Source organism: Clarias gariepinus, chromosome 23 (genome assembly GCF_024256425.1).
Source record: "Clarias gariepinus isolate MV-2021 ecotype Netherlands chromosome 23, CGAR_prim_01v2, whole genome shotgun sequence".
NCBI classification, from domain to species: domain Eukaryota; kingdom Metazoa; phylum Chordata; class Actinopteri; order Siluriformes; family Clariidae; genus Clarias; species Clarias gariepinus.
The window spans coordinates 20,010,770-20,023,104 of NC_071122.1; the positions used below are offsets into that span (position 1 = coordinate 20,010,770).

General features: G+C 35.9%; 1 protein-coding gene across 1 annotated transcript; it reads left to right on the forward strand.

The window, feature by feature from the left end:
* Positions 1 to 5,741: 5,741 nt before the first annotated feature.
* On the forward strand, positions 5,742 to 12,335 carry LOC128511149 (uncharacterized). Its single transcript, XM_053483831.1, has 3 exons — positions 5,742 to 5,834; positions 9,407 to 10,754; positions 12,051 to 12,335. Exons 2-3 carry the CDS (start codon positions 9,627 to 9,629, stop codon positions 12,333 to 12,335), a joined length of 1,413 nt encoding a protein of 470 aa, XP_053339806.1. The 5' UTR covers positions 5,742 to 5,834; positions 9,407 to 9,626.

Genomic DNA, 12,335 nt, shown 5'->3' on the forward strand with positions numbered 1-12,335 from the left:
AAAAATATTCATGTCCTATTATTTATGATAATATTGCTTTTTTTTCAATTTCTTTCCAAACTGTAAAGTGACGATACATATCATCCACTCTCTAAGACATGTCACGTCACTAGCATCACTAGAGCCTTCACTGACCTATCAGTTACTTTAATAATACTTTAGTATAATTAATGTGCTTATTAATATATATATATATTTTTTTTATGATTTCTCCTTGCACACTAGACCTAACCTGTATTCACCAGTATTATAACAGGCTGCTGTTTGCATTGCCATCTTGTGGTAACAAAAGGTAACTGCATCCTCTGTGTATTGAGAACATACTGCTTAAACTTTTTGTACATCACTTAAACTGTAAAAACTATTCCACTCAGCGACCTCAGCACATTTGCACCAACATAATCCAAACATAGAAACATTAAGAATATTATTTTGGCTGTGTTTTTACAACTATAATAGTTTTGTTGTCCTGATTGTTCTGCTGTTGTTAGTAGGGTTTGGATTAACATTCAGTACAAGTGGCCAGTCATTCAGGTAAATTATTATAAGAAATCAATAGTAAATATAAAAACCTTCCTGTTATTGTATGTATGGTTTATGTATGTATACATAACACACAGTAATAAACTGACCCCACATTTTAAACTATTTATTAAGAAGAATTGAACTGGCTGTAATCTTTATTAATCATACTTACCATAAACGTGAAAATGAACATGCCTACTTCATCACAAGAAGAAAGAGAATATTAGCAGAAATACATATTTGTATATACAACTAAAAATTATATAACAAATATATATATACACTCCAACAGATTTTAATTAAATTTATATTTGCTAATCAGAATAAATTATTATCCAATTCCCCAGTTTATACTACTCCTTAAAATCTATCAGTTTTAAACATTTTTTCTTTTTTTTATAATGTATTTACCATTTTCTGTTTGTAAGCAAAGTTGAGTTAAGGTTAAGTCTGACTAATGACTCAACCCTGTTTACACTGACCTGTGAAAAAAAAAAAGAAAGGCCAGGGCTGGTGACTGGCATTTCAGTCGATTTTATGAAATGAATGCAAATGAGTGATTTGTCTTTGATAGTATGCAGTGTGTTCAGGTGGGTGTTAAATAACACTGCATTATCAGTTTGGTGCTAACCACTCGGCTTTTCTCATCGAAACCACACATGGGCACAGAGACAAATTTGTTATGTGAAGTTTCATGAAGGCTGTTTAAAAGAAAACAGTTGGCTTCTTCTTCTTTCTTTTTAAAGTTGACATTCAGAGCATTGAAACTAGGTTTTAGCTCCAGATAACTGCTATTATGACTTGTTATTCATAAAGAAGGATGCATTGGCATTATTTCAGTTACTACCCATGTAGCCTGTCTTATAGCTCTGTGAATTTTCGTTTAATTGCCCTACGTTACTCAATAGAACAAATTAGGTTTGCCTGGGTGTAGTATTTTTTGTGCATTTAATTATAATTTGATTGACTGTTGTTTTATAGCAGCATGTCCTAGGATTAAAAGATAAATTAACAAAGATAAAATGCCTTTCTGGTGAATTGTTTTTATTAAAAGTAATTACAGCAGAAGACATAAATAATGTGTGTTTAAATATAAATAATATGTGCTTCAAAAATCATTACTCATTCGAGGACAACCAAACTTATTTTACTCTAAAGGATAGCTTGAATATAATTAAAGTAAGTAACAGTAACTTGTAAATTTATAGTGGTGGACAAAAGTATTAAGACCCCATATTCCGTGTATTATAGTTCTCGCTTTGTGCACAAAACAGGTGGTGTCACTAATTAGTTCTACTCTGAAACTGTATCTGACTGTATCTGAGTTGTGCTAATTAACTGAAAAACTAGTGAAAAACTGGCTATGTGACAACAGTATTCAGCTTCTGGAGCTATGGCCGGGGTGATCTACAGACCTAAACCTAATGGAAAAGTCCTGAACAATGGTGTAGAAGGCAGAATCAGTCAAGAAACTGTCTTTGGAACATGAGCTTCAGGAAGCCATCAAGAAGCAATGGATTGAGCGAGTGACACGAGAGAACTGCAGACATCTTTCTGACTCTATGCCCAACCAGATCCAGCAGGTTTTGAAAAATAAAGGACTTCATACTAAATATTGCTTATTGTAAAGCAATTTCATTTTAAAAATAACACATTCTTATGAACGTGATTGTAATCATTTAAAAAACCACTGAGGATAACATTAAAACACTGAATTTAACTTTAGTCCAAATACTTTTGGTCACCACTGTAGGTATTAAACAAAAAGAAGACGATAAACCAAGTAATAGTTTCTAATATAGACAGGTTCATACTGGTGGTCTTTTTGTCATTAAACATCTCATTTCATATTACACTTAAAACTGAGTTACATTTATTTTATATTACAACTGTAAAAAGTGAGTTGAATATAAACCCAGGAGTTAATGATTATGGAGGTTTTATTAATTCATAAGCATTTTTCTGAACAAGTATCATTAATATAAGACTAGTAAACTTTAATTTATTTATTCATTCATTTTCAGTAACTGCCTTATCCAGGTCTAGTGTAATTATTTTCCTGATGTAATGTTAGATAAACCTGGTGTTTTTTTAAGGAATCAAATTGATATTAGTGCTCATATATATTTCAATTTTATTTATTTATGTATTTAATCATTTTGTTTATATAAATTTATATTAGAGACCCAAAGTTGTTCAAGAGTAACTAGTCATTGTGTTTTTGAGGGATACACACACACACACACACGTGGCAGATGCTGTTATCAAATACCCTGAGGATTGAGAGCCTTAACTGTTGATGCCTTTTTCCCTTAAAGACAAACTATATATGTTTTTTATTGAGCTTAGCCAGAAATAATGAAAGAAAAAAGTAAATAAAGGCAGACATTATATTAAATTGTTTATTGAACTTTGTATCTATTTTTATTCTCTCAGTCATAGAACATCACATGTAGCTTGTAGCTTAGCTACCTAAAGCTTTCCGAGGTAAACATTTAACTGTTTAACTGTTATGTTCTCCATTAATGACTGCATTTATTCATTTAGCAGTCACTTTTCTCACAAATAATTGAAGGATTAGAACTAAACTAAATTTGATGTAGTTATATTTCTGAAGAATAACATTTAGCTTAGCTAAGCTTAGCTAAATAGATGTTTATAGTAGCTAGCTCAGTCCTGTTTGTTTTGCTGACATTAACATGATTTAATGGTTATTTTAAATAGTGTAAATGTTACTTAATTTGTGGAAAACAAATGTAAGTTATGTAAGGCAGTAAAGTAATTACTTTAAAAAAGTACCTAAATACAGAAATATAAAGAGAGTTTTTAAATGAATTCTTTTTCCTCAGTAGCTTCAGTGTTCTGCAGTGTAGATTCATCCCTATGTTCCCAGGGCCCTGTGTCGCCCTGTTTAAGGGCCCTATGTCTAGTCAAGTAGGCTTTTATCATCATTTCAACCAAATACAGTTCAGTGAAACGAAACAACGTTCCTTCAGGACCAAGGTGCTACATACAATATAAATCAACAACATAAATTAACAAAATTAACTAACTTTGCACATGGCCTACAAGTTGCCGCACACCTCTGGGGCTTTGCGTATTCTTCTGCTTGTGATTGAACATTAATCATTTTTTACACAAATGAGGACTAACTGCACTGAGTTGTAACTTACGCTGTAAACTTATCATCTGATACACTTCTTTTTCAATTCTATCTTATAACTTGTACATATTGTAAATTTTACAGCTAAAGTATAATTCTCTCTTATTTCATATTTTATTTTTTCTTTGAATATTCTAATTAAATATATATTTTTTAAAGCATTAAACCTCGTATCATTCTGTGTATGGCTGACAAATAAAATTTGAATTTGAATTTGAATTGAGCTAACTTTAGACACATAAAGTGCACATGCAAAATGTGCAAACAAGAGCAACACCACGGCACAATGCAATACTTTGTGATAACAAGTTGAGGTAGTGCACATAAATTGTCCATGAGATAAAAGATAAAAAACAATAAACATTTCTTATTGAAGTACCAGCAATAATAAAAAAGAGTTCCTATGTTCCCAGGTTCTCGTGTTACCAAAGTCTACATATAGCACATAATGGAAACCTGGGAACAAAACGCTTTTTATTTGTTTGATGAAATTCTTTCTAGAGATGTCTGAAACCAAATAAAATAATAACCGAATCCATTTTGTGTTGGAATGGATCACAGAATAAAAGGGACAAGGTGTTAAGATATGGTTATTATTAAACATGAACTCTGGATCACAGGACGTTGGGAACATCAGATTTGTAGTGTATATAGCTACATTTCTCTGTGGTCAACATTTGTATTTTAGATTTGTACATTTTAGCAGACACTTTTAAGTGACGGTCAACTGAAATATAAACATTTTAAAACATTATTGCTATTTGGTTACGGTACCGAAACCTTTCACTTGTTATTTTAAACTCAATATAAACTATGATGCCACTATTTTTGTTCTTAGCCCAGTCTAAGTGTCTTTCTTTCTTTCTTTCTTTCTTTTTAAGTAACTTGTCCAACCCTGTCTGCTTTGCTGACATAACATTTATTCTCACACACCCACATACAGACACACACCTAAGCACAAACACACACATACACATACACACAGTGTACATACACACAGTCTCCTTGGTAATGTTCATGACCCATAATATTTCATTTATTTTAGCATTGTTCGTGTTCTCCAAAGACCTAAATGAAAGCAGCTACATCTGTGATTAACACTCAGGTTGGCGTTCTCAATTTATCTTCAAAATAAAGCTCTGCAAATTGCACTGACTTTGCACTCGGGACCAGACAGACAGTTTACCACAGCTGTTAAAAATGTGTGGGCACAGTGCAGAACATAACTATCAGCATTAGGCTTAAATGTCACAAACACACGGACACACACATACATGCGAGCACTTTGGAGACACTTCGTTTAACATTGAGTGGTGTAGTGTGTGTGTGTGTGTGTGTGTGTGTGTGTGAGAGAGAGAGAGAGAGAGAGTGTGTGTGTGTGTGAGTGTGTGTGTGTGTGTGTGTGTGGGCAGATGATCAGAGATATGACTCAAACAGAGAATCCCTCTACATGTCTGTGTGTGTGTGTGGGGGCTTTACTTCACTCACACAAGCTAAATTGCACGATGTAAAGTTAGGAGTAACACACTTTGATCTCTCATTATTGAACCATGTGTTACGATGTGTTTGACATTTCAGTTCAACACTCAGTAGTCACTAAACTACACTGGCCTCGTTAGTGTCTGATTATTATAAATAAATCCACAGTTCCTCAGCCATTATGATAAAGAAAGATGGCTGTGTATGTATGTATTGAAAACTCACACACACATACACGTATTATGCAATAAACCATGGACATGGTGGACACGATACAGCTTTTCGCCCACAACTAGTGAAACTGCATTAATGTTTATTAATATACGGTTTGCAGTGATGGAGAGAGTGGAAGGGAGAGATGGAGGGGGAGAGACAGAGAGAGAGAGAAAGAGAAAGAGAGAGAGAGAAAGAAGGGCACAAGCTGAGAGGTGTTGGATAGCGTGAGCTGAGAGAGGAGAGTGGGAGAGAGTGAGAGAGCAAAAGAAAGAGAGAGAGAGAGCAAGAGAGAGAGAGAGAGAGAGAGAGAGAGGAAGAGACAGAGAGTGAGGGAGAGAGAGTAGGAGGAATGAAAGATAACAGTTTGTGTGCACGTCTGCATCAAAACTCTATGCACTTCCTCCTGGTGCTGCATCAGACCAGACCGTTGTGTTCATCTGGGAACAACAAGGTAGGGCATGCATTTCTAAAGTGTTGTGTGTGTGTATGTATCTAAGTGTGCATATGTGTGTGAGTGTGTGTGTATTATGCAATTGCTTCAAGATGCCATTCTGTACACTCCTATATTTCAGATCTGAAAGTGTGCAGAGAGTTATAGCAGGCTCATTAGGGTGTAAATTTCATTAAGATGTGTGTTTCATACACGACTGAATGAGTGTTGAGTAAATAAAAAGGATCGATGTAATGGGAGAAAAGCTGTAACCTTGGGAAGGGAATGCATCTACAACCCGTGCATGTGCATAAGCATCTGTCTGTGTGTGTCTTACACTATTGTGCAATTGTGTCAGCATTTTTTCCCCCTACGAGCATCGAGATAGCATTCGGTACACACTATACAGTATTATATATTATTTAGACAGCTGTTTAATGTTCAATATGATGGTGTTAAGGGTGTTCGGTGTGGATATGGAGGAATATTAACACTGGATTGAGTTAGTATAACTGATGATGAGGAGATTTTTGAGCATCATCTATGCTCCATACACTTTTTCACAAGTAGATTTTAAGTCGTGGAAGTTTATTTATTTTTGTCTCACACATTTTTTTTTCTTTTTAATTATTATTATTACATTACTTTCAGATTTGCAAATAATATTTCATATTTCTTGAGTGGTGGCTTAGCTGCACTGTTTTATATGATGTAGTTAATAATAGATTAAAATTGATATAGCATCTTTAAGAGTTTTTTTTAAACAAGCGCATGGATTTTTTATTTTTATTTTATTTATTATAACTTTCAGGTGGCAGAGCGCATGAGTCAGGATAAGGCATGTTGCATTCCTAACTGTCTGTGGATTTTATTATTATTATTGTTATTATTATTATTATTATTATTATCATCATCATCATCACTGCTTCTACTTTGTAAATCCTGTAAATGCTGTTTATATATTATATAATAAGATTAGTCTCAAGGCTGTCCCATGTCTGGTTAAAAACTAAACTATACACATCGGGTCTAGTTTCATAGCATTTGCACAGAACACACTTCGATGCTAGATGTCTTTTACACTTTCTGTACTGTACTGCACTGGGACATAATGCTATGTTGTTTTACTAAATCATATGATTTAAAATTAAAGAATGAATGAACAGCTAGGATTTGAAAGGGTTAATTATATCTTTCTCTCTTTCTTACACTCACACACACACACACACACACACACACACAAAACCTTAATAAGCACGATGTGTTTTTCTATCATGTTTAACAATCGCCAATATTGTAAAGTCTGCCGTCTCTTTTTTTGGGGGGAAAAAACCCTCTTCAATGTGTTTAGCCTTTATATCAAACAGATGGACTGAAATATTCAGAAGTAGTACAATTTCAATGAGAACCAGAATCTTTAACACATGGAAGTCCTTCACCCACACTTTATTAGTTCATTTTCAAATAAACAAGATCAAAAATATTAAAAACAGCATCCATGTTTATGTCTGAACTTTTCAGAAGCACTCGCATGGAGGCTTAATATTTAGTGCACTTCATCTAATCTCTAAGACTTTACATTTGCAGGATTTCTCAGATGATTAAATCCAGATGTGGTAAAGTGGCTAATGAGAAAATCCTGTAACGCACATAATAATAATAATAATAATAATAATAATAATAATAATTATTATTATTATTATTATTATTATACAAAAACTTGTATAATTATCTATTTTACTGTCGTTTTCTCCATGTCAGATCATACATACAGTATATAATAAAATATAGCTATATTATGTATTACAATGAGTAGAGATTTTAAAACTACTGTATATTTAAATCATCTTTGTCCTTTTTTTTAATGATTAAAAATGTCCCACTAATCAACACATTTTATATAAAATATATTTTACCTTGCAAGTTTTTCACATCCTGTGTCCTTTCCACTTTAGTGAATTGGCTTGTGCACTGGCAGCTGCCTTTAAATCATGCTAGAAACAAACAAACAAAAAATTTACCTTTTTCCTGTATCCCCTTAACACAAAATCAAAAAAAGTTTAATGAGGACTTAGACTCTAAAATCAGTGCTGGTCAGTGCTTAGTAAACAATTTGTTTACTCCCGTTAGCTCTGAAGCGCACTGTGGTTACCCTGTGGAATCTTAGAAAATATTAGAAAAATATACATATACATGAGTGAAAATGTCTTCTGTGGACATTCAAGCAATTTCAATGACGGAAAATGCACCACATTCATGCATAAGGATTGAACACTCCCTCCGAATGTAAGGTTAGCTATAAATTAGCACACTGACAGATTTTTTTCTTTTGCTGTTTTATAGACATACTGTTTATAGAAACCAAAACATTCACACCAACAAGACAGCACAGTTTATTCCAGAGACAAATTCGTCGGAATTAACAGGTGTCCTGCTGTCGTTTTATTTTAACCTTCCATCACAAGCTGCAGTTATTTCACTCTTAACCTCCTATAGACTGCGATATGCACTTTGTTTCCATAGTAACGCTCTTAGACAAGAGAAGAGGTTGAAATTTGCAGACTTTAATCAAGTAGCAGGTTATAGAATGTCGGGGACTGAAAGCTCTCAAAGAAAGCGTTATAAAAAAGCACTTCTTTCGGAGCTATGTTCCTAACAACGCACTTACTACACTTGCTAGGTTGACCAGATGAATGTGATCAGTCTGGGGATTTTCATGAGCAGCGATCCTGTTCTTGCCTGTTCGCGGTTTACTGTTGAGTCTCGGTTTTGTAGACTCATTTCCACTGACTAGTTCAGAAACCCAAACTTTAGCCTTTTGTATACAGCATGATGATGAAAACTTTTTAAATTCGGCATAATACTCTGTGGCAATATTTATTTATTGGTCGTTGGTCCATAAATTTCATTGCATAATTGATACTTAAACCTCGTTCAGACTGATCTGGTAAGGTTTTTTTTTTAATCAAATATCTAGATTCATCCATTCCGGCAGATGCTTTTACCCAAAAACCACTTAAAGTGATCAAGCAAATGGCTGAACACTTAAGGGGTTAAAGGCGCAGCGCTGGAACTCATGAGGTTTAGCTTCACAGTTTTCCAGTCACAACAAATTCATCAGCTCATTATCAACTCCCTCGGGAAATGAACCATGTCTGATGAGGTCAGGGGGAACTTAAAAGTCAGTGTACACTTAGAAGAAAAAAAAAAGGTAACTGGTAGCACTCTTTCAGGTTTGTAGCTCTGGGGAAACCTCTGGGGAAGGGATTTTGTTTCAGAAAAGCTTCCAAACAGAACCCTTTTAGAAAGCTTGGACTGATAACCATCCAAAGAAACCTTGGGAAACCTTTTTTAAGAGTGTCGGGCAGTGGGTTTCCAGGACTGGAGTGGAGAAGTGCTAGCTTAGCCAAAAACACTTCAAATGTATGAGTCCTGTGTGTTTAATTAAAAAGGTTCTGCGAGGGTTTCTTTGCTTAGTTGTGGCTTTGGGACGTGCTGTGTATTAAGGTTCTACTCTAAGACTGTACATGATTCTGTATGTAAAATGCTTATATTTTAATGCTAATTACTAATACTAATTTGTTCTCTATCAGGAGACGTCACTGACACTGAGGGGGAACCCAAAGTCCCTTGATGTATCAACAAAGAAATCCACAACCTATTAAATCTGAACTGGATAGATTCCCTAAATCGGATTAAACACTAATCAAATGGAAATAACCTTATTTACACTTCATTTATGGTCATGAACTAGAGACACCATGTGAAAAACACACCATCTGAAATTATCGTGCTAGAATACTTGGCCTCAACATGGCAGCCAATGGCCTAAGGAGTACTCCTTCCATTCCTAAATCCCTCCCACCCAAGAAAAGGAATCCCAACGAGAACTCAGATGAAGCTCCAGGTGAGCCAGTGTTCAAGACACCTTCTCCTTTCTGGAATCAGAACAACTTCCGGAGATCGAGAAGGACACGAGAACCAACAAATGTCTCCTACATCGATCTTCATTCCGCAGCCACATATCATCCTTTGTGGACCGATGCCCCAAACCAGGTTCTTTTACACCCATTAGGGGACAATGGTACATTCCCTTCCTGGAGTCCATATTTTGAAGGTGGTGAACAGCTGTTAGGCCATAATAGGACTGACCCAATGAACGTCCATGATGTTTATGGAACCTCTTCTTATTGGAGCTATGTTCCTCTTACAGAACAAAGAGACTTGTTATTGAAAAGCTATGGAAGATTCTCCAGCCAGTTCAAGCCAAAAATCATAAAGCCTGTACCTCGGACTTTGGCGTCTCATTATACCAGAAGAGTTCTTCAAAAAGATATCCCAAGGGGGCAGTTTGATGTGGAGAACGTAACAGGTGCTCAGTGGGAAGAGACACCTCAGAATGAGAGTGCAAAAAATGAAACGAGGATGAGGAAGAGAAACTACACAAGAGAGGGGATAAAGCAGAATTCTGCTCAGTTTGCAGAGTCCGGAATGGATCTTTCCAGACACAAATATTATTCCGACTTTAAGGACTTATCACAAGCAAGAACAACCAAAACAGAAAATCTCCAGGACCAGCAGTTTCCTGTTATTCACCAGCCTTGTTCCAGCAATGAGCAACCCAAGTCAGGGACTGAAGTGACTATGAGAGATGAGCACCCTCTGCTGGCCAGGAGTGAACAAACAGACACTCAGGAACAGCAAAAACTTGCGTTACCTTCCTCTCAGCTCCTGTCACGCTTTTTTCAGGGTGCTCTGATCGAGCTTGATGGGGGTCGGCTAAAGCGTGTGGAGGACTTACAGTTGGAGGATTTCGAGTGCTGTACTGCGTCATGCCCAGAGTTAAGTCTGACGAGGTTCATTGTGAAGAAGATCATGTTCTCGGATAAACCTGGACTGATCTGTTTGGAGGTAGAGGTTGATGATAACCTTCATTCTAAGGTACGCACACAAAACAGTGATTAAAATGCATATAGTGGAAAAATCCTTTAGCAAACCACAGGAAACAGAGATTACATTTTCCAAGTGTCCTTATAAGTGCTTTTTCTCTGGATAGTGAGCATGGTACAGTTGGTCCAGGTATATGGTACACTGTTGGAATACAGACTACTGCGGTTTTTGGAAATGTTGGCAATCATAACCCACCATTATTAAACATTTTTGTCTTTCTGAATGATCACTTATGGTTCCCAGTTCTGTATTGTCAGGGCATTAAACAAACAAATCAGATGTTCCCTTATATTGTGACCTCATATATGACCAGCTCTGTTTAAATCCATCCAATTCCAGCATTCTCATTAGTTCAGATGGAAATTAAGAGACTCATTTATGATGTATGCACACTTGTTTAAAAAAAAAAAAAAAAAAAAAAAAGTACAATATGTGACCTTTAATGCCAGCTCAGACATTTGGTGCAGTTAAAATGTCAAACAAGTAATAAATACATAATATATTATTGTACATGTGTACAAACAACCCCTAATCTAAAAGTGGTAGTGTTAAATATTTCAAATGTAATTTGTGGAAATGCCTTCAGAGGACATGGAAGAGCTTGAAGATTTGGTTTAGCATCATGCACTATTGGGTTCTTAGCGGAAAAACAAAGCAGATAAACTAAACCTTTCCGATGAGAGTGTTGTGTTATAGGAATAGTAAATCGTAATGATTTTTACAATTTGTTGAATGATTTATTTTGCTGTAGAAGCCAGTAAATTGTAGCTTGATGTCATTTCTGGTTTGATTATAGGCATGGGGTTACGGTCTGAAGTTTTTGGTGTTTGTCCCATATCTGTAAATATTAAAAACGATGTTGTGCTAGGAAGGATGGAGGAAAAAAAAAATTCCTTTAGTTAAAGGCATGTACTTCTATGACCTCCGGTTATATTATGAATTCTTGTTTTAAAACAGAAAATCATCTGAAATTGGAAATAATCAGATTACTTATCCATTTCTATACCAGTTTAATGGAAAATGCTTCAGTCGTTAAACAACATAAAAATATTTAGGCTGATATTCACTGCCATTCCCTAAGCTCCAAATATATTCTGCACGACCCCCTTTAAGCTCAGCAACCTAGTACATACTGTAAGTGTGATCTTTGGCAACAACAAAGCTTGAGGAATTTCAGAGGAAATATGAACCGACATGTGACAGCTGCACGTTTGCTCTTATTCATTGCATTCCACACAAAGTGAGTGTTTGCTTGCTATAACAATAAAACCCGGGTGTGTTTCGCAGATCTCCCTGGAGGTGTGCGAGGAGTACCCCCTGTTTGTGTGCGGTCGTGGCTGGTCTTCCTGCAGCCCTTACAGAACCGCTAATCTCTGCTGCCTGCGCTGCCAACAGCTGCACCTGGGGGACGTGTGCCTGGCACTAACACCTGTACCTGGTGCACCTGCTGAGCCGACTTGGCCTGGCACAGGTGCGAGTGACATCGGATTTCTGAATCGTACAGAGGGAGTGGAACCGTGCAATCCGAGAAGAAGACACAGTTCAGCTCCAGAACTCACAAATGCACAATAA

Coding starts and splice junctions, on each gene's coding strand:
- LOC128511149 (XM_053483831.1), top strand. CDS start 9,627: ATGGCAGCCAATGGCCTAAGGAGTACTCCTTCCATTCCTAAATCCCTC. Junction 10,755..12,050: donor ATGATAACCTTCATTCTAAG/GTACGCACACAA, acceptor TGTGTTTCGCAG/ATCTCCCTGGAGGTGTGCGA.